This window comes from Amblyomma americanum, chromosome 11, assembly GCF_052857255.1.
Source record: "Amblyomma americanum isolate KBUSLIRL-KWMA chromosome 11, ASM5285725v1, whole genome shotgun sequence".
Lineage (NCBI taxonomy): Eukaryota > Metazoa > Arthropoda > Arachnida > Ixodida > Ixodidae > Amblyomma > Amblyomma americanum.
The window spans coordinates 75,534,452-75,558,382 of NC_135507.1; the positions used below are offsets into that span (position 1 = coordinate 75,534,452).

General features: G+C 48.6%; 1 protein-coding gene across 1 annotated transcript; it reads right to left on the bottom strand.

The window, feature by feature from the left end:
- Positions 1-1,383: 1,383 nt before the first annotated feature.
- Positions 1,384-21,864, bottom strand: LOC144109708 (uncharacterized). Its single transcript, XM_077642506.1, has 5 exons — positions 21,757-21,864; positions 16,769-16,969; positions 10,264-10,845; positions 2,567-3,202; positions 1,384-1,401 (listed from the first exon to the last, which is right to left on the bottom strand). The coding sequence occupies exons 1-5, from the start codon at positions 21,778-21,780 to the stop codon at positions 1,384-1,386; spliced, it is 1,461 nt and encodes a 486-aa protein (XP_077498632.1). The 5' UTR covers positions 21,781-21,864.
- Positions 21,865-23,931: the final 2,067 nt, after the last annotated feature.

The window sequence follows — 23,931 nt, forward strand, 5'->3', positions numbered from 1 at the left end:
CCTTGTGTGTGCTACGAGGGTCCGCGTTCGACGGTGCTGCGTAGACGGAGCCCCCAGTGGCGGCGAAAGCACAACCGGACCCCCTTACATGTTTCTACTGTATATGGCTGCAAGCAACTTGAGTGGGATTGCTTTCGGGCCTGCCGCCGTGGACCGCACGGAGACGACCCAGGTGACAGCGGCATCATCAATTACAGAGCCATACTCGTTGAGAGTGAACGACCAGAACGAAGGGGTTTAAGCACAACCGGCCCCCCTTTCCATAATGTCGGCACGAGTCGAACGCCGCCGCCGCCGCCGCGGGGAGACGGGCGTTATCTTCCCCAATTGCCGTGGCCGTCCCGGGGACAAAGGGGCCTCGTTTCGGTGGGCCTGGCGCCGTGGCAAGACGGCGGGCATCATCAATCAACCCTTCCGAGCACATCCCAGGACAAGGGACCACTTTCCCGGCCTTTTAGTGACCTCGCGTTTCGGCCTTGAGTGGCGAGTGTCATTTGAGGGAGAACGGAGGTCGGTGACCCGCGGGAACCGTCAACCAGCCAGAGCGCGCCTTACCACAGCCGACGCTACCTCGACGACAACCTTCTTTCCCTCGGACTCAACACGTGAGGGGGGCGAGACCATAAGTGCGGTGGTGTGTTTGTGCGCCCAAGTGAAAGCCCTAGCCCCCCCCCCCCACTCCGGCGTGGGCGTCCTCACCCTAGGGAGTGTGGGGATAAAAGGATATAAAAATCGACAAGGAGTACCGAAGAAAAAACGCTCAGGACGACATCGTTCGCCAAGGGGGCCTTCAGCGCCTAAGCCCGACGGCGTGCAGCTTCTGCCAGCAACCCTTCGAGCTCAACTCCGGCGCCCCTCCATCGTCCCCATGAAGTCGTCGGCACGTAAGCTCGGACGCCCCAGCCTCTGATGTTTAATCATAATCATGTGTAATTATTGAATATATCTGTTTGTTTAAACTGAGCCATACGGTGTCTCTTTGCCTCTCCGTCCCGTGTGGACCTGCGCATTATGGGGGGGGTCATCACACTGCTATATAATTCATATACTCTTAGCAATTACTAAGCAATGGGGACTCAGTAATTAGGTAATTAGACAGTAATTAGTAAACACAAAAAATAACAAATAAGGAAGTTAAAATTTAAATAAAACTAAATAAAATAAAAAGTAAAAATAAATAGAAAGACTAAAAATAAACAAAAACTGCAAACAGAAAACAAAAATAAAGAAGCGTTAAAATAATGAATAAGGAATCAAAATTAAAATAAAATGAAAGCAAACAAAACAAAATAAAGAGAAAAAATTAAAAATAAAAACAAGAACAACAGAAAAAAATGCGATGCCTACGGTCGCCGTGGAAAAAAAAAACCTCGTTCTAGAAAGTCACGTGCTTTCGCATTCCTGCACGTAAGCAAACGAAGTGCCCTCAGGATGTTTATGCGTATACCGTCGAGTGTTATCGTACACACAGACGGGGTTTCGCTCAATGGGGCAAGTAAGTCTTCTGCCTTAATATAAAAATTAATCGGCCGCGAGCCAGGAGGATGAGCTAGGCTACCCCGCACGGTAACTGGAGATACGGACCAAGACAGCTGCAGCCCGCTCCTAATCACGAAGGCTGCAATAAGCTCTATAATAATAATAATAATAGTAATAATAATTGGTTTTTTGGGAAGGAAATGGCGCGGTATCTGTCTCATATATCGTTAGATACCTGAACCTCGCCGTAAGGGAAGGGATAAAGGAGGGAGTGAAAGAAGAAAGGAAGAAGAGGCGTCGTAGTGGAGGGCTCCGGAGTAATTTCGACCACTTGAGGTTTTGCTACAGCTTGCACTCAAGGTAGGGACCAGGACACGACAAATTTTTTTGACAAAAACAAGCTGGGATAATATTTCTCTGAGTAACTCAATTAGCCATGATTTTTTTTTGAAAAAGAAGAAGCTCGAAGGCAATGTCTGGATCTGTTGTAATGAGCCATATATATCACCATCAGCCTGACTACACCCACTGCAGCACTGCAGGGACAGCAAAGACCTCTCCCATGTCTCTCCAATTAACCCTGCTTTTTGGCCAGCTGTGACCAACCTATGCCTGCAAATTTCTTAATCTCATCCTCCCGACTAACCTTCTGCCGCCCCCTGCTACGCTTACTTTCTCTTGGAATCCACTCCGTTACCATTAAGGACCAGCGGTTATCTTGCCTTCGCATCACAGGCCCTGCCCAAGCCCATTCCTTCCTCTTGATTTCGACTAGGATGTCATTAACCCGCGTTTGTTCCCTCATCCACTCTGCCCGCTTCCGGTCTCTTAACGTTACACCTATCATTTTTCTTTCCACAGCTCACTACGTTGTCCTTAACTTAAGCTGAACCCTTTTCGTTAGCCTCCACGTTTCTGTCCCGTAGGTGAGTACCGGTAAGGTACAGCTGTAGTACACTTTTCTTTTGAGGGATATTGTTAACCTGCTATTTATAATCTGAGTGCGCCTAGCTGCCATATATATACCTGCCCGTGTGTATACTTTATATGCCAGAATTGTTCGGACGTTTTTACAGAGACACTGTACCTTGTCGAAGTGAGCAGCCACGTAGTGCGTGATGGAGGCGAGGCCCATGAGTCCCGAGAAGAGGTCGAAGCACTGGCGCAGGAAGCGATCCAGGGGCCTGTCGCTGTACGAGTAGTAGAAGACGGCGAAGTCGCGGTTGGCGTACCGCGACACCTCCTGCACGGCGCGCCACCCCAGCATGAGCACCACGTCCGACTCGTTGGCCGCGATCTGCCCGTGCAGACTCTCCAGCTCCGCCTTGTTGGTCGTGGCGAATCCAATCTCGGGGAGGCCCTGCACCAGGCTGCTCACCAACTCCCTCAGAGTGGTTCGCCAGCGCTCGGCGGTGCGCTGCCAGTTCTCGGAGAATGTGTGGTCCACGGTTTCGGTCGTGTTCGGCTGCCTCCCGAGTCCCTTGAGGTGCTGGTCCTCGAGCCACATGGTGGCCTCGAAGCCGTCCGCGGGACTCGTGGTGTTGCCGAAGGCTCTGACCAGGGCGGAGAAGAACTCGGCGTATCTCTTCCTGTTGGTCAGTCTGGACGAACGGACGTTCTTGTAGTTCTGGAGGCTCTCCGAGGGAGAGAAAACCACCTCCACCACTCCTGGGCTGATCTCATTGACCACGAACTGGATAGCGGCCGGCCACGCAAGCTTCTCCTGTCGGCAAAAGTGTTCTCCCGTTGCTTGCATAGTTCGGTTATTTCGCGCAGCGCAAGGCAAGTGCCAGTAATGAAACAAAGACTGCATTCTCAGTTCAAACATGCCGGCCACAGCTGCCGCATTTTTATGGAGGCGAAATGTACAACCATCCGTGTGTTCTGTTTTGGCGGCATGTTTTCTTCTCTACAATGATGCGGAAGACACTACGACGCACGAATCACAGTGTGATACGCTAAATAATTTATAATCGAATTTTTTTTGTCATGCTCCATCGGTTTCAACAGCCCAACGATAGCTGTGAGGTCAAAGAGTGTTTTTTGTGTCACGTAAGACACTGAAAAACGTGCATACAATCGCTGCTTCATCGTTTTAATTCACTGCTGCGCTGAAGCCAGCCTTCCTTAAGAGCCGGAATGACAACGAATGCGGAAGCAGCGATTATATTGCAGATTTTTTCGTGTCTCACGTGACCTGTAAGCACACGTTGACGTCACAGTACTCATTCGGCTGTTGAAAACGAAACCGAAACAGCACGAGAAAGAAATGTGATTATAAAGTATTTAGCGGGCGTAGGCGAATACCAGGTGGTAATCCATGAATAATTATGCGTTACGCATCTTTACAAACAAGAAAACACGCACCCAAAAGTTAGGTGTATATACTCCTTCAAGAACACCAGGGGGCCGAAATTATTCCTAAGTGCCCCCACCCCCTGAGGCGTCTATCATAGCCCACCCAGACGAAAAACACAACAGGAAAGTTTCTGTCGTCAAAAATTGACTTCCTGTAATAATAATAATTGGTTTTTGAAGAAAGGAAATGGCGCAGTATCTGTCTCATAGATCGTCGGACACCTCAACCGCGCCGTAAGGGAAGGGATAAATGAGGGAGTGAAAGAAGAAAGGAAGAAAGAGGTGCCACAGTGGAGGGCTCCGGAATAATTTCGACCACCTGGGGATCTTTAACGTGCACTGACATCGCACAGCACACGGGCGCCATAGCGTTTTGCCTCCATAAAAACGCAGCCGCCGCGGTCGGGTTCGAACCCGGGAACTCCGGATCAGTAGCCGAGCGCCCTAACCACTGAGCTACCGCGGCGGGTAATGTTTTTTGAAATTTTGACCAAGAACTTGCAGTAACAGAGATTTCTGTAGTAAGAAGAGAATTTTGTACAGTTACTATAGAAAAGTACTCCAGAACAAGCTGCGGTAGTACAAAAAATACCACACAACAGAGATCTGTTGTTTTGATGAAACTACAATATATTTTGCCTATGTTTTTTTTTCGACTCGGTATGTACAGCTTTGGGAAGTTAAATGGACACTGAGGAGATACTGAAGTTGGCCTCTGTGAGAAGATAACCAAATTCAAATGACAGAGGCTATTTTCACACAGAACAGCGATGATATATCAGCTATAGAAACGGTTGAAAAAGTAAAATACACGAGTAGCCACCACCGGCCGTTTTAGAAAAAAACAACTGTGACCTAAGGGCATGACCGCGCATTACTGAGGCAAGGCAACCATGCTATTATTTCCAAACGGTGATCAGGGAGGCTTTCTCGGTTTTGACGTGAGAACTTTGAATCAAGCGCCGGGACAAAAGTGTTGCGTTTTTATTCCTTGTTTTCTCAACAATACATGACTCGTCTGATGATGAACAAAAGTACACATAATTAAAAGACGCACAGAATTGGATTTTACTAGGAATAAAAATTGAATAGGGTATTCATCAGTGCGTTTTTAAACACCGAAATGTCAGGCTATCCATTCAAACATTTTCGAACACATTCGCTTGTTCTAGTGAGCTTGTGGCCAGTGTATTCGGCCCTCTACGAACTAAACACGAATTATACAGGTCAGATGGGCGGATGAAATGAAGAAGTTTGCAGGCATAGGGTGGACGCAGCTGGCAAAGGACAGGTTAATTGGAGAGACATGGGAGAGGCCTTTGCCCTGCAGCGGGTGCAGTAAGGCTGATCATGATGATCCAGTGTAGGATTAAAAAGGGAGGGACTAAGCTGTCCTTTAGCGCACTTCCATTTAGGAGCGGGTTATGCTGCTTAAGCCATGGAGTAGATTTCCTTCACACACACATACACAAAAAAAACGAAATCCTTATAATTGACAACGGGAACTATCCCTCAATAACATGCAAATTTCTAGCAGTTACGAAGATTTCAACAGAGCTTTCAATCGCCTCTGTGTGCCAGCCTCAAGACCTCCAGTGCCGGTTTTAACTGCATCAAGTTACTATGCTCTGCAGTGGGAATAGTATTCCGCCTATTAAGCGATCTAAATATACCTCGGGACTTAGGCAGCATAGCCTGCCCCAAAAAGGGAATGTGCTAGTGGAGCGTTTACTTCCTTTTAATCCCATAAAGACCAATTCGAATGTAGTGTGTCGTGCAGTATTGCTAAATCTCATCTATACACCTGGGTTACAAAAAATTGCTGGTGGTTTAGCTCCGGTTAACCCTGGTCGAAAGCAAAAAGCTGCATTTCCCTGGCTATGTTTGTGATCGAGCGACTGGCGGTCTCCACAGATAGCCATGTATTGACACACACACACACAGTAGTAGGGATTTCTTTTTTAACATCTTGCTTTCTTCGAAGCTGCGGTAGGATGTTCATCTTCCATCGCCCTAGGCGTCTGGCAGTGAGCGCGCACACACGCGCGCTTAGATACTCCTCGACTTTTTACTCCTCCTCTTTTATATGACGTCAGCTACAGCAGCGATCCTAGCGGCTATTGCACCAACCATCTCGACATTGACCTTTGACCTTGACCTTATGGACCACCTTGGTGTCGAACCTGACTACCACCAGTTATGCTCATGGTTTGACCTCTAGCCACATTCAAGGTCAAACTTGCGGCCCCGCTGACGGCTCGAAAAGCGCGGGTAGTGAAGCTTTTCGCTTCAAAATTGGAGGGGACAATTAAGCTCCGCCTTAGGGGTATGACGCGAAAGCGTTAATGACTTACGCTCATATATGCGAAACTGATCATAATCAACTGTACGTTCCGGTGGGACTCTCACCGAACAATCCGGATTGCTATATTGCCTGGACACAGGGTCCATATCATCGTTCACTTTTTGAATTCAGCCCACCTTTTTTCATTTATTTAAGCATTTTACTCAAAAAAACTCTATATTCATAGATCCCTCGGAGTCCTCATATATATATATATATATATATATATATATATATATATATATATATATATATATATATATATATATATATATATATATATATATCTAAGTGGCTGATCTAAGTGGCAGTTTACTTTAAAAAAATGGCCTCCTACCTAAACGTGGTAGGCACTAGACCTGGCACCCCGAGCGATCATGAAAATCACCGTAAAACACCAATGCGGAGCGCGACTAGTTAATTACAAACTATTTTGTAACGGCATTTGCAGTCTCAGTCGCGCCAGCGCTGATGTGCACCTTCACGCCGCGATTGACCGGCCAACCTGGACTACCAGATTCCTGATGACGTCGTCCTCGCTGGCAATCACTGTTCCTTCCTATGAACCACCACTGCGTTCGATGACGTCCCAACATTTGTGGCAAGTGTACCTTGACGTCATTCCAGCAGGTGCAACTGCCGAGAGGCTCAGCGGACAACGTTCAAAATCATTACATTATGTACCACTGAACGCCTAAGACTGAAGCTTGGTTGAAGGCGTCTCTTTACGCCCATGTAACAAATGGTCTACTTTGTGTTGTACCCCTTCCAGTAGAGCGCTAAAGCTGCGTGCTTCTCTGCGTACAAATCGAAGGCTCGTGGCAGCTGCAAACTTTGAAACGCAACGTTTGAGCCACTTAGAGCTGAAAGCAATGCGAGTAAGAGCACTTTGTCCAGAACCCACGGGAAGTATTCTAATTTCAGTTTTTATTGCGTGGTGCACTCTGCTCCAGCGTTCTTCTCAAGGGTGACGCAAACTGTACCGTTTATGAAGAACCGCTTATCGCTCACAAAGCAATAAGGTGTACTAGCGAAATGTCTCTCATTTTATGATTCCTGTTTTTTTTCAATAATAATAATTGGTTTTTGGGGAAAGGAGATGGCGCAGTATCTGTCTCGTATATCGTTGGACATCTGAATAACGCCGTAAGGGAAGGGATAAAGGAGGGAGTGAAATGACAAAGGAAGAAAGAGGTGCCGTAGTGGAGGGCTCCGGAATAATTTCCACCACCTGGGGATCTTTAACGTTCACCGATATCGCACAGCACACGGGCGCCTTAGCGGTTCGCCTTCATCGAAACGCAGCCGCCGAGGTCGGGTTCGAACACGTGAACTCCGGATCAATAGTCGAGCGCCCTAACCACTGAGCCACTGCAGCGGTTTTTTTCAGCAGGTCATTCTTTTTCATTTCTTTTGCCGCGTGCTGTCCGTTCCTTAATGCTAGGCTGATTCCTTCGCCGCCCGCGAAACCAGCGTCACGTGACACCCACTTCCGCTTCATGACGCTGGTCTGGGTAGGGGAGAGGCCGCGCCCGAGTCTAACATACTTATCGCCGCTCCTCTGGTCTTCACCTTTCCACATAACATTGAGCGGACTAGATATGCTCATTCGCCGTGCTAGTTTACCGGCATTGTTGGTCAGGTGTGAACCACACGCACCGGAAATCGGACGCCACATGATGTCTGGTCCGCGGGCAAACGGTCCGTTGTGCGAATCGGCCTTTAGCAGTCGTTTTATTTGCAAGCTTATTTTGTTCAATTTATTTCCGAATCATTGCGTTGCTGTTCACCGTACATGTAATTCCGTCATTGTCCTTTATAGCAAATTAATAATTAAGACCACAAATAAAGTTCCTGCAACATCTACAGCTTTAAAGAAGCCATGCATGCAGGGTTATCCATGATGCGCCAGGTTTCCGTTGCGTTTAAGGCAGAAAGCTGGGCTAGTTGGAGTGTAGATTAAGAGGATATAATAGTAGTAGCCAAAGTCCAAAAAGGAAAAAAAGAAATTTTGAATTTTCAGAAGGCCCATTGCAAATTGGTAAAAAGAGGCATTGCTAAGACATGTCTTCTTGCTGCTCGCACACGATGCTTGAATGTATACAAAAGTTGGCTGATTGCATGACTGAGGCAGGTTTTCCTGTGGAACTAGTCGCAGCGGTCGCTGAGAGCCTGATATACAAGATAAAAGCTGGGGACCATACGCAGACGCCTGAGCGAAAAGCTCATGAACGAGCTAGGTGCGTGGCGCTGCCCTATGTCCACCACCTTACGCATCGGCTTAAAACGTGGCAATATAGTTGTGTTTACTGCACCGAACAAAGTCGGCAAACTCTAATAATAATAACTCTGCAGAGTTGTTAATGATGTCTACAACAGAAAACTGCCATGCCCCATCAAACATGGAAAGCCTTTTTTGGTCTGCAGGACCAATCTGGTCTATCGAATTCCGCTATAACGGGGAAAATTTTACATCGGCCAAACTGGCCGCTGTATCAACGACCGCCTTATGGAGCATGAGACTTTTGCAGCTGCTGTATCATGCCCTGGACACATGGCGGCGCATTGCAAACGGTGTGAACATGATGAAAAACATTGCACCCCATTTTTTGAGCAGACTCGTGTGATATCTGCAAATGCGGACCAGAAGGAGTATCCTTCTGCTAATAATAATAATTGGTTTTTTGGGGAAAGGAAATGGCGCAGTATCTGTCTCATATATCGTTGGACTTCTGAACCGCGCCGTAAGGGAAGGGATAAAGGAGGGAGTGAAGAAAGAAAGGAAGAGGTGCCGTAGTGGAGGCCTCCGGAATAATTTCGACCACCTGGGGATCTTTAACGTGCACTGACATCGCACAGCATACGGGCGCCTTAGCGTTTTTCCTCCATAAAAACGCAGCCGCCGCGGTGGGGTTCGAACCCGGGAACTCCGGATCAGTAGTCGAGCACCCTAACCACTGAGCCACCGCGGCGGGTAGTACCCTTCTGCTAATAATAATTGTTTTTTGGGAATGGAAATGGCGCAGTGTCTATCTCATATATCGTTGGACATCTGAACCGCGTCGTAAGGGAAGGGATAAAGGAGGGAGTTGAAGAGAAAGAGGTGCAGTAGTGGAGGGCTCCGGAATAATTTCGACCATCTGGGTATCTTTAACGTGCACTGACATCGCACAGCACACGGGCGCCTTAGCGCTTTTCCTCCATAAAAAAGCAGCAGCCGCGGTCGGGTTGGAACCCGGGAACTCCGGATCAGTAGCCGAGCGCCAAAAACCACTTAGCCACCGCGGCTGGAACCCGGGAACTCCGGATCAGTAGCCGAGCGCCAAAAACCACTTAGCCACCGCGGCTGGAACCCGGGAACTCCGGATCAGTAGCCGAGCGCCAAAAACCACTTAGCCACCGCGGCTGGAACCCGGGAACTCCGGATCAGTAGCCGAGCGCCCAAACCACTTAGCCACCGCGGCAGGTTATCCATCTGCTAAGGAACTGAAAATCTTGTATAGGGAGGTGCCGTCTCGCATGCGGTTTGACTGCTGATTTTTTTTTTGCACCTGATCATTGGATATAAATGCGTGGTATTTCCGAGAATAAAGTCAGTTGAAGTCTAGCGCTTGTGCTGTCTTCTTCTATCCTTTCGTCCCTGTTTTTAGCGCTACTACTACGTTAGTGAATTTTTATGGCGCAAGGGCATCTGCGGCCAAAGAGCGCCATGGCACAAGGTATTTTCGTTTGCTCAAGTTGGGGCCAAAGACCCATTTCCCAAGCATTTCACCCTGATTATGCCTAGCACCAGGCCAGGGGAAGCTTGTACGCATTGTATCACCGGTGGGTACCCGGCGGCACTGGGGATCGAACCCCGCACCTCCCGCCTGCGAGGCGGATGCTCAACCACGCACTAGCCACCGCTTCGGTCTACTGTGTCCTCTCACTCCGTTGGGTTCAGTTAATGGAGCTCCAGCAGACGCTCGTGCATTCGCGGAGGCTTTCATCCGTGCTGGTAAATAAATGGGCGTTGCTTGCTGCCCAGCTGAGCGTGGACCCGCACCGGGGAGGTGGGCTGCCATCGAAACCCAGCCGCTTACCTGCAGGAACGTTATGCTGAAGACGGCGTCCACCTCCGTGTTCCTATCGGGCCAGTCGAGCTTCGCTTCCTTTAACATGTGAACGATGCTCTCGGAGTTGTCGACTTTCCCCTCGGACACTTCTTCGCAGCCCCGGTAGAAGGCCCAGGCCTTCTGCAGCATGTTCTTCGCGACGGCCGTCACGATGGACTCGTTGCGCGATGGCTGCACTAGGTCCTGCCTGAAGGTCTCGTAGGCCGCTTCCCGGACGGAGACGTTGTGCGGGTCGCTGTATCCGCCGCACACGTACTTGCTGAAGTCGACGCACGGCTGCTCGTCAGGGCGCATGCTCCGCTTGAGGGCAGCGGCGAAGGTCCGGCATCCCGGGGTGGCGCACACGATGGAGTTGTCGCGGGCTCGACGCGCCAAGAACATAATGGCGCCCATGCTGACGCCAATGAGTAGCGCTACGGCGGCGACCGCGCATATGGCGAAGGCGTGGCCAGGGAAGTGTGCGCGGAAAGAGTGGTGGTGGGGGCTGAGCGGACTGGCGCTGGCCGAGCCGCTCCGCACGCCGCCAGGACCAGACGTGGGCTCGGGAACCTGGAACGCGCGTTTTTCGTGCGGCTGTAAAGTAACGTTGACACGCAGTGGATGAAACAAACTACCAGACTCTCCCCTTTTGCTATTTTTTTAAAGCGATTGTCTTAGGTCACGTCATGCGAGGACTTTTACCCCCGACAAAGAACCCTGTACAGCTACTGCTGCAAGTTCGACGAAAAAAAAGAAAATAAAAACTGGTTTTAGGGAAAGGAATTGACGCAGTAAATTCCTCGCATATCTCGGTGTACACCCGAACTGCGCCGTAAGGGAAGGGATAAAGGAGGGAGTTAAAGAATACAACAAGAGGTACCGTAGTGGAGGGCTTCGGAATAATTTCGACCACCTAGGGATCTTTAACGTCCACTGCCATCGCACAGCACACGGGCACCTTAGCGTTTTTCCTCCATAAAAACGCTGCCGCCGCGGTCGGGTTCGAACCCGGGAACTCCGGATCAGTAGCCGGGCGCCCTAACCACTGAGCCACCGCGGCGGGTTATCCCAGGGATTTATGAATGTAGAGGCAGGCTAATCCTGCATATATAGGAATTAACCCGTAACGATAACGCGTCATACCCTAATGCGGAGCTTAAGTGTAACCTCCAATTTTTTTAATCTCCCATGAGAACACAGTATCCGCGGAACCTGTCAAATAAGAGCCACGGTCAAAGCCTTTGGAAAAATTGAAAATTGAAAATTTTGGGGGGAAAGGAAATGGCGCAGTATCTGTCTCGCATATCGGCGGACGCCTGAACCGCGCCGCAAGGGAAGGGATAGGGGAGGGAGTGAGACAAGAAAGGAAGAAAGAGGTGCCGTGGTGGAGGGCTCCGGAATAATTTCGACCACCTGGGGATCTTTAACGTGCACTGACATCGCACAGCACACGGGCGCCTATGCGTTTCGATCCATCGAACCGGGGCCGCCGCGGTATCAAACTTCTTTTCTAGACTCCGCCGTCCGGAAAGGATATGGCGACCACCACTCAGTGCTTTCAGCATAAGCCTTAAAAATTTTTGCAGTAAATTGCGTTACAGGACCCCTACTATTCTGTAGAACGTGCTTTGGCGGCGAACTTGCCGTTTGCGTCAGTTTGAAAAATTCTCCCCAGATTTTTTTCTGAAGGTCAATTCACATTATCACTGAAGTTTATTGAACTTTACTGCCAGCCCTAATGGCGTTGCGAGTTTGGGGAGGTGCAGTACCGTGAAGACTGATGTTCTCTCAGGAACATTGCTTTACAGCCTCTCTATTCCTTCGAATTTCAACAGCATAGAGTGGAGGAATGCAGTACATCAAAAAATGTCCGGTGGCCATCGAACAGCGTCGGCATGTCATCTGACAATCCGGTACTCTTCTATCCTCCAAGCAGAGTGGATTTAAAATAAAACATAAATGTGTAAGTATGCACAAGTAAGCACTGGGCTAATCAGTCCTTGATTAATAAAGGTTGTTTAATTTATTCGCGAACGGCAGGGCCTCAGACCCATGGAGTAGATTTAAACAGCAGTGGTAATTTTGCCCCTGAACTGTTATTCCTGACAAGAGAAAGTGCAGAACAGTTTTGCAGGCTAGTCGATACATATCTGGCCGAATTTCTACCGCGGAAAGAGGAACACAAAAGAAATGAAGAGTACAGGACAGAGAGCTGTCCTGTCCACTCTGCTGTCCCGTTCACTTTCGTTCCTTTGGCAAAGTCTTTCCACGCTAGAAATTCGGCCAGGTAAATCGCTTATATAAGGTCAATGCCTCGCTAAACCGGTGCATAACAGACTAAAAGAGATTGGCACAGCATCTGAAGCGAATGAACACTGTCGATAACAGTACTCTGATTGCTTTGAAAGACCGAACTGTCCGCCTCTGTTAGTTCAAACAAAAGCACTACTTTAGTGAGAACCTCGCTCACTTCACACAAATTGATGCTAGCAAATTATGGTACCACATTTAATGCATGCATAAAGCTGTCAAGCCGACTGTCGTCAATAACAACATTTTTACCTGCCCGAAAGCCATTTTTACGCATTTTAGCTCATAATTTCGCTCTGCTTTAACGCAAGATCACGACCGGGGCTTCACATGTAAATGCTCTGATATTGCTGATTTGTTATCTCGCGACGGTGTATTCGAAATGTCATTTAGACTGGATTAAAACTACACTGAAGGCCATGTGGCATACAAAATGTTTTTTTTACGACGTTACGTGGACTGCCTCGCTCAATTCGTCAGAAAAAAGATTTTTTTCAAGAATCTTTGGTATCTGCATCTTTACTTTCTGACTGGCCCAAAGCCAGGGTTGTGCTTGTTCATAGGGTGACTATTTGAGCGTCAGTAATTCAGTAATTGCTGTTCAATCTCCATAACAACTTCATCTTGTAAACTTCTCGAACATCTTGTAGCCGCCTATATAATTCAAATTGTAAACATTCTAAGCCCTAACATGGGTTTATAGAAGGATTATCTAGATGTACACATATAGTTTCGGCAATTCACATATTTAGTAAGACATTAGATGAAACCAGAAAGTAAGACGTGTTGTTCCTAAATTTTACTAAAGCGTTTGATAATGTTTCCTACAATAAGCTTCTTTTAAACTTAAATTAATAGTTACCCTTCGACATCAGCTAACCGGATCAAATCGTACCTAAACAGCGAACAGAGTTTGTGAATAAAATGAAAATTGTTTTGGGGGAATGGGAATGGAGCAGTATCTGTCTCATATATCGGCGGACACCTGAACCTCGCCGTAAGCGAAGGGACAAAGGAACGACTGAGAGAAGAAGGGAAGAAAGAGGTGCCGTAGTGGAGGGTTCCGGAATAATTTCGGCCACCTGGGGATCTTTAACGTGTACTGACATCGCACAGCCCATGGGCGCCTTTTGCGCTTCGCCTCCATCGAAACGCGGCCGTCGTGGTCGGGTTCGAACCCGGGAAGTCCGGATCAGTAGCCGAGCGCCCTAACCACCGAGTTACCGCGGCGGGTAAGTTTGTGAAGACTGATGGCTGTAGCGCTTCGCCCCTACCGGTCGCCTACTGGGCACGGTACATGGGAGTTTTCCTCCTTTTGGTTTTTATAAATAATAATGTTACCACTATTGATCTTAATGCTGAAATTGGCCTCTGCACGCTGTACGATTCCCTACGTTCAATTTCTGACCAAATTGCACTTAAAGGGGCTCTGAAACGCCTTCCGAGGAGAGCACATTAACTCACTTAATCACTGCACTGTGTTGCCAAAAAACCAGAGCCAAATAATACTCCTCTACATGCAGCAGAGGACCCACAATCACGCGTCAAAGTTGGCGAGCCCTTCCCGGCGACTTTTTCATGCTCGCACCCTCCTCCGTCCTCCGCGTCTGCGTAGACATGGTTAGAGGTGGCCATTGGTTCGATTCTTTCAGACGTCAGGCAGCTACCGCGGCCGCGGCCAATAAGCCGCTTAGCTCCGGCGGGTCGAGAAGCTCCGCTCCCAGTGGGGGGGTCGGCGAAGGAGTGCCTACCTTCCAGCGTGCAAAAAGCGACGAGAGGACAGGGAAAGGCGCGAAGACGCTGAAATTCAAATTTTTACTACAGATAACTCAGCTTCCCAAAGCGCATTTAAAAAATCCTTGCTGGACACTGTTCGTGAAGCGGCGTGCTTCAGTATCCCATGCATGCCGCAACTTTATTAGAGCCCCCTTCACATCCCCTTTAAAGGGCAACTGCATATGTTTTAGGAACGGATGATCTTAAAGGGGTTGAATGTGTGAAACTTGCAGGTAAAGTATGCGAAGTCCTTCTGAGCTACTGTTTGAAATGATGACGTAATCGCCAATTAAAATCGTGACGCCCTTCAAGCTTCTCCGTAGAACACAGCGCCAAGGGGGGAGGGGGAGCGTGGTGACGTCATCGAAGGTACGGGTGCATTTTCAAAGCATAAAAACTTGCTTTAAAGGAAAAAGGAACAACGCCGAGAGTTGTTTGGTAGCACCAAATGAGGCACGGAGTGGGAAGGGTGCGGTTGACGGCAGTGGTAATTTGAAATCTTAACTTCCATGACGTCACACCTAACTTTCCCGCGTTTCTCCGGGGATTTGAGGAGAAGCCTAAAATTCAATCGTCGTTTATGTCACTATTTTAAATGCTAGCGCAAAAACACTTGGCATGCTTTACCTACACCGTTTATAGCATTTAATCCTTGAATATCGCGGAATCATCAAAAAGTGGTGCAGTTGCCCTTAATACGCTAAGTTACGTTCGAGTTTGGTGTGACAAATGGAAATAAATGCCCCCGAAACGATTCTGTTTTGCATAACAAGAAATAATAAGCCTTTTATGTTTACTTATCTCATCAACGACAGCCCTTTAATCGAAGTTCCTAAGTGCAAGTACCTTGGTCTTATAAACTTGCACCCAACTTAGACTGATCGTATACACAACATGTACGTACGTCACCGGCGTTTCGAAAACATGGCCTTCTGCGTCAGGGAAACAGAAGAACATCTAGTAATGTACCGTTATATAACCCCCTAATAAGTCTAAAGAGTGCACATCGATAGTTTAGGACCCGCTCAAAACGTCATAGCTAGATTTGAAAAAGTGCAGCGGCGCGGGCGGATGATGCACGGATGAAGGCTTGTAGGTAGGAGAGGCACTTTCCGTGGCCGGTGCCCGGAGGGTGCTCCGAAGGAGGACCTTCCGGGACTGCGCGAAATGCGAAGGCTTCACACAAACATACACGCATCATGCACACACACAGACCTAGGATTGTTCGCTGAAAAAGGTCTATACTGCTAATGCGGTAAAGAGAAAAATACGGTGGCGCCCTCCATCACCAGACACTGTTATCATCCATCCACCCATTGTCAAGAAACTGGTCGCTTCGATCCTTCGATCCGCGCGAAATGCGAAGGCTTCACACACACACACACACACACACACACACACACACACACACACACACACACACACACACACACACACACACACACACACACACACACACACACACACACACACACACACACACACACACACACACACACACACACACACACACACACACACACACACACACACACACACACACACACACACACACACACACACACACACACACACACACACACACACACACACACACACACACACACACACACACACACACACACACACACACACACACACACACACACACACACACACACACACACACACACACACACACACACACACACACACACACACACACACACACACACACACACACACACACACACACACACACACACACACACACACACACACACACACACACACACACACACACACACACACACACACACACACACACACACACACACACACACACACACACACACACACACACACACACACACACACACACACACACACACACACACACACACACACACACACACACACACACACACACACACACACACACACACACACACACACACACACACACACACACACACACACACACACACACACACACACACACACACACACACACACACACACACACACACACACACACACACACACACACACACACACACACACACACACACACACACACACACACACACACACACACACACACACACACACACACACACACACACACACACACACACACACACACACACACACACACACACACACACACACACACACACACACACACACACACACACACACACACACACACACACACACACACACACAGACGTAGGATTGTTCGCTGAAAAAGGTCTATATTGCTAATGCAGTAAAGAGAAAAATACGGTGGCGCCCTCCATCACCATACACTCTTACCATCCATCCACCCATCGTCAAGAAACTGGCCTCTTCGGTTCGGATCGAGTTTCGTAGCTGGAAGCATCAAACAGTTTTAACTGCGGACTGACCAAGTGGTCCAACGCACCTGCCCGGCCGCGGCTGCCAGCATGCGGTTTGCGGCCGCCTGGGAGCTGGCCAAGATGGCGGCGTTGGTATCGGGGGGCGGGGCATGCTTTGCCGCGGCCGTCTTGGTGTCGTACCGCGGGAGGGCAGGGCCGTGCTGATGGTGGTGCTCGGTGTCCTGGTGCACACGTTTGACCTCGGGTCGCAACCGGTTAACGTGCGACTGCGTGGCATGTGGGTATGCGACCAGCGACGTAAGTCTAGATTTTATCACGTGCTAGCGTCATTGGCTGTAAGCATCAGTTTTGTGTCGAATTATGTTTTGCGCATCTTGCAAGATCAACGCGCTTACGTTTTCTATATCTGCTCCATGCTGAAGCTCAAAGGACTTCGCAGCTGGGATGAGGTCTTTACGGCCAACGCCAGCAACGTGGCCGCAGCCGAGTGAGCAGTCGGCGCATGCGCCGCCCGCTTTCAGAGGGCCGTCACGACTTGCTCGACCAATCAGGACATTTCGTCACGGAGAAACCCGATGGCTTTTGCAAGACGACAGCCTAAATGCTATCACAATAAAGAAAGAAGCGGGCGCTGTGCGCCGCAACTGTGTCGCTCATGGCGTCCACCTAAACTGCAGCAGGTGGGAACAGAAAGGTGAGAACGAATGATAGACTAAAGAGGACATAGAACGAAGCAGATAGGGTACTATAAGCGTCAGATGAAACGCAAACAAGACAACTGCAACAGGAACAGAAAAACGGTATGATCTTGATTTATGTAAAGACCACTGCGTCGAGGTGGTAATGCATTCATTCAGTCTGTACTCTTCTCCAGAGACCGAAACTTTTTGTCTTCTTTGTTATCAGAATGCAGTTATGTCGTTCGCGTTTCATTTCACGCTGATGGAACAAACACAAGGAAATATGCGTGAACTACAAGTGAATTAACGTCCTACATTAGACCGAAGCGGGATAGTTTAGTGAAAAAAATTGTTGGCGGTTTAGCATTGATAAGCGCGAAACACTGCGCAAAAAGCATGGTGGGCCATACAACTTTCATGGGTGGGCCATACAACCTTCATGGGTGAGCCATTCAACTTTTCGGGGTGGGCCAAACCCCTTCTAGAGGTGTCCCAGGTCGGTTACGAACGTGGGTCAAATCAATTCAAATTTTCGGGATATGCCATCCAAATTTCGGGGGTTGTAATAATAATAATAACTGGTTTGGGGGAAAGGAAATGGCGCAGTATCTGTCTCTCGGCGGACACCTGAACCGCGCCGTAAAGGAAGCGATAAAGGAGGGAATGAAAGAAGAAAGAGGTGTCGTAGTGTTGGGCTCCGGAATAATTTCGACCACCTGGGGACCTTTAACGTGAACTGACATCGCACAGCACACAGGGGTTGGACAAACCCCATCGCACAGCACACAGGGGTTGGACAAACCCATTTTTGGAGGTGGGTAATTTTCATTTCGAAACTAGGTCAAGCCCCTCTTCCAGTCGAGCGCATCCGGACTGACCGGAAGTCAAATTCGGCCAAGGTCATTCTAATTAAGGGGCAATTTAGGGTGCCCTAACCTTATTTGTGACGTGCCCCACGTGCCATATCATGTGTTACCATTTTTAGCCTGCAGAGCCATCCCCAAATTGAGCTCTGCTTGGTGTCTCACGCGTCATTAAATCGGTCAAGGCCATTCCGAGGTCGGATTTCGGATGGTTCTAACTATTTTTGGGACATGCCTCCTGTATCATACTATGTGTTTCTATCCTTACCCTGCAGGGTCATTCCTAAAATTCAGCTTTGATTCGTTCATTGCCATGCACACCCACCCCCTCACTAAGTCTGGCTGAGGCTTCATTTTCTTCGCGTGAGACAGTCGAAATCGCTGGGGTAGGTTAGAAGTGTTTTCGCACCAAAAGTATGTATAAGGGCTGACTTCACTGTAGCGAGCAAAAATTCGTTGGAGGCACTTAGATATCTCTTAGCTGCGGGAAGGCGAAAGCCGTTTGCGACTCATTGCTCTGATCAATTTGCCCAAATTATAAGTCACGTTAAGGTCACGTGCCCTTAAAATCACGTGACATCACAAGGTCACGTGACCTTGGTGGCGATGTAACAGACAGTCACCGCGAGTATGAGTTATTAAATGCTATCGCCTTAATATGGCTTTGCCCAGGGGGTACTTATTCGAAACACAAATGGGGACGAAAGTTCATGGAGCACGCTATGGGCTCCTAACCTAACCCTATTTATATGTTGCATAATGGAGACGGCGAGTAAATGCTCACTAGCATGGCACCCAAGCGCCGCCATGGTGGCTACAAAGGAACGCTATATAGCTTCCAAAGTAACATTCTAGTTGAATAAAAACTCGTCCTGGTCCGATGTTCGAACCCGTGACAGTCGCTCTGCCAACTGAGGTAACCTGAACAGCCAGTGTGTGTTATGGAGAGAGCGAATTGCCCTGCCTGTGCTCGGACCCACCTTGAGTAGAGCAAAAAACCTTGTGCCATGGCGCTGTATGGCCACAGATGCCCTTAAAAATATATAATAATAATTATCATCATCATCGACGTTTCTGTAGAAGCTGTATAGCTTTCCTCTGTAGCCGTCTGGCAGCGCTTGGGTGACTGCTAGTGACTATTTACTTGTTATCTCCATTGTGTAAGACGTAAACAGTGTTAGGTTAGGAGACCATAGGGTGCTCCATTAAGTGTCGTCCGCCATTGGTCTTTGGAATAAGCAACCGATGGGCAAAGCCGCACTGCTCGCTGCAGTGCTGTGTGTGTGCGCCTAGCACCGACACGGTGGAAGAGGCGAAACGAGCTCTCTCCGCCTCCTCGCAACGGTGTGAAGAGCAGATGTTTTGAGATCAGCGCGCACCCCATAGAAAGGTCTATAAATTCACAAGCACAAGCCAAACAGTGCCCAATTCGTACTCTGCAAAAATAACGTAAAAATCTAAACTTCGCATTGCGCGACGGTTGCCCCAAACTGACCTCGTCTGCTACGTTGCTGAATCCAAAACAAGAGATAAAAGGTAGCTTTTATTGGAATAAAGCACTCAAATATAGAAATTTCTAGACGTATTCATCTCCCTCGGGACACTGAAGCGAGATCAACAGTTTACCCGCCGCGGTGGCTCAGTGGTTAGGGCGCTCGGCTACTGATCCGGAGTTCCCGGGTTCGAACCCGACCGCGGCGGCCGCGTTTTTATGGAGGCAAAACGCTAAGGCGCCCGTGTGCTGTGCGATGTCAGTGCACGTTAAAGATCCCCAGGTGGTCGAAATTATTCCGGAGCCCTCCACTACGGCACCTCTTTCTTCTTTCACTCCCTCATATATTCCTTCCCTTACGGCGCGGTTCATGTGTCCGCCGATATGAGACAGATACTGCGCCATTTCCTTTCCACCAAAACCAATTATTATTATTATTATTACGGGGACCATCAGCCCATGGCGCAATGCCTCCCCATAAGCGCCGCCTCCCCCTACTCACGGGGTCCCACGTACTAATCACAATGTCGACATCCCGCTCCTTAAGTCCTTTTAATTAAGGCTCAGGCGCAATGAATGACATTCACCCAGCAGGCAAGCGCTGGAGGTTTCGATTACTGTTTTTACTCTTTAACTCACGGGAAAGCCTCCTGCACAGCCATCGCGCCAAATAACCCCAAAGGGCGATCCAACTATATATCTTTAAAATTAACTTTAGAGGAAAAAGAGGCGTTCATGTCATTCATCCACTGCATGCATGCCTTGAGAAGTGTAAACATCGTACTTGGTTTAGCTATATTAAGTGGCCTAAAACGTAGATCGAGTTGCAGCAATACGACTCATCATTGCCAGAAATAATAATAATAATTGGTTTTTGGTGGAATGGAAATGGCGCAGTATCTGTCTCATATATCGTTGGACACCTGAACCGCGCCGTAAGGGAAGGGATAAAGGAAGGAGTGAAAGAAGATAGGAACGAATAGGTCCGTAGTGAGGGCTCCGGAATAATTTAGACCACCTGGGGATCTTTAACGTGCACTGACATCGCACAGCACACGGGCGCCTTAGCGTTTTTCCTCCATAAAAACGCAGCCGCCGCGGTCGGGTTCGAACCCGGGATTGCCTTTCCGAAATTTCGCCCTGGAATTTGGTAATTTTTATCCGCTCAGAAATTTCATTTTATAGCTGAGCTGCTGTACCTAGGGATGACGCAAGCGATCGGAACAACTTTGATTCCACCTCGCGTTTCGAAGTTCGAGAAAAAGCAGCGGTAATCGGTTTCCTTGCGGACTCAGGCCAATCTTTGTAGCTAAATGCCAACCGCTAACTCGGCCAGCAGTCAAGCAACCGCCGACTTTTAGCCTCGCCAGTCGGCGCGAAACAAATGACTAACAACTAATCGCCAACCTCTACCAACCGTAAATCACGAGCGATGGACAGGTAGGACGAACCGCCATATAGGCTACTAACCTGTCCACACCCTGCATTACTGCTCGCGTGGCTTACCTGTATCCCTCAGAGTTCTCCAGGATGGCCTAAACAAAAAGCAAACGAATAAGGGAGGGGGGCACAGGTATCGCCTTCGAGCCCTTTTCCTAGCCACCCTCTCGTTTTTCACTTATATTGGCCTCTGGTGCAGCTGTCAGTTACGATAAAGCCAGCGTATTTCCCTTTCATCGCAACCACTAAACTACATGAAAGGTCACAAAGCGGATTCCCTCTCAGTGTGCAGGAAAGCCTCTCAGCTTCCACTTAAGAAAAAGCCAGGATTATTTACAAGGAAGCATGGAGAAGCATGCTTGAGTTACGATTCACTGGCCTTCTACGCGGCACTGGGGAAGAAGGGTAGAGGGAAGAAATAGGCGGCATGATGAGTGACGATGGGGGCATTTGTTTTGTTTGAGCTTTTCGCGTAAATACTGCAAGGGCTGTGCTACTATCGATACGTTTCTTATAGCCGCGCGCACTAGACGTCGCAAGCCGGCTTCGAGAAGCCTCCGTCGGGCAAGTGTACGTACTTTCCTTCTTGATGCCTGCTGCATGTCGGCAGGTCAAGTGGATGCTGTTCTCGGCGTTCGAAGGCGAGTCCCGAAGACGCAGCCAAGGGCCAGTGCAGTGGTTGACGTTGCTGCTGTTCGCAGCGGATAAATGGCGCAGAACACACTGCCGGGGACTGGCCGAGACACAGGCGGCGACTGACCAGTCTAGCCACGTCCTCTTCTTGATCTTCTATCCCGCTTCAGCGCACGAGGTCTCTTTCGTTTCTTCTAATGCTTCCGCGGTAAAACGCACACGTGTCTGTGTATGTTAAAGCAGCACAGGCCACTATTGGCTGCTACAATGCTGAGATAAACGAAGCGTTAATGCTAAAGCTAAAATTAAAGTACTTATGTACTGCAGCTTTGTATTATGTATTTTAGCTTTGACATTTTCCTTGCAAAATTTTTTTAGATAGTCTACAGACTGTCCATAAACTTCTGTTTATAAAGTCTATGAACTCTATAGACAAACCGTAGAGAACAGTCTATAAGCAATGCAAATCCTCTAGACAGCGCTATAAGCAATCTATAGATTTAAGGCCATATACTTTTTGTAGACTTTTGTCTGTAGAGAGTCTGTAGACTATGAATAGACAAAAATAAATATCTATAAGAAGTCTATAAACTCTCTATAGACCATTCTTGTAAGGGTTTAGCTTTAATTTGACCTTTGGCAAGACCGATTTCTCTTGAATTACGACTGAATGCTGCCGAAGACTGAGCAAATGCTCATCTCTTAATTCACTGGCTGAGCCCCCACAGTCATCTAATAAAAAAAATTCAGCTTATTTAACATACTTTGCCAAATGTGGAGCATCTGCGCTAGCACTTCGAGCTTCATATTTAGCTTTCGGTTCCAGCCTAGGGTTTTAAGATCAGGCTTCAGGCAAATATCGATGAAATCGGTGTTTGGGAACCTTAGTGGTGTAGCGCAGTATACAATATTCGGACCGCTTAATGCAACTTAAGAGGCCACTGCGATAGCGGTGTGCTCTGGATCCATATCGCACGGAGGGAAATTGATGAAGACGACCACCTGCAAAGCACAGCGCGAGATAGTGACAGAAAAACACTAACACTGGCCAATCCCCCACCGTGGGTATGTGCTATCGCTTTTGAAGCAACAACAACAACGAAGGGTGGTCGGTTGACGGTTGTTGTGACTTTATACTGCATGGCGAATCGTGGAGGTTCATCAGCGTGTATGATTCCAATAATCGGATGCAACGAGCAATTTTATTTTAGGATGTTGTAATTCTTCTAGACGGTGATCGGTATACGTATATGTGGTATTCATGGGTGACTCAGGGCCTAGCGAAAATGCAGGTAACAGCCCTGGTATTTTATCAGCTATCACTGGAAGCGCAGGCTTAATTTATACTGGGTTGTCATCCACCTTCTCATATATTACAGCAGCCTCACATTCACGTCCGGATCGGTTTTAGCTTTCCGCAGATCTCCTTAAACGAAGTAGCTGTATTGCCGGCAGTCAGCAAAATCGCCCGAAAGCCAAAATGCCGGCAGTGCCGTCTTATTGGCTCGCTGTGGTCGCGTGACGTGCACAACCGCCGCCCCATCCCCCTCCTTCTCGAGAAAGAATTTCATTAATTTGTCCTTTTCGTCTACATTTCTGCCTGTAGTGTACACAAAGCCTGCACTAGCCCTGCACGATGTGTAGAGCTCTATTTTTTAAACACCGGCGCGGTGGCTCAGTGGTTATGGAGCTCGGCTACTGCATGAGCCGGAGTACCCGGGTTCGAACCCGACCGCGGCGGTCGCGTTTCGATGGAGGCGAAATGCTAGAGGGCTGTCTATACTGTGCTATATCAGTGCACGTTAAAGAACCCCAGGTGGTCGAAATTAACCGGAGACCTCCACTACGGCGTCTCTCATAGCCCGAGTTGCTTTAATGTCGTTAAACCCCACAAAACCAATCTAGTTAATACTTACATTTCCGCATCTTCACGCCTTTCCCTCTCCTCTCGTCACTTTTTACTCGCAGAAATGGCGGCGTTCCTCCACCGGCTGCCTACGCGCGCGGAAATTTGCCGGGGGCGGAGCTTCCTGGCCCGCGCACTGCGAACCGATGATAATTCTCCCGGCTGCTCACGTCACTTGCCCGATACGACTTCCTGTGCCAGGTTTCGCGCGGAA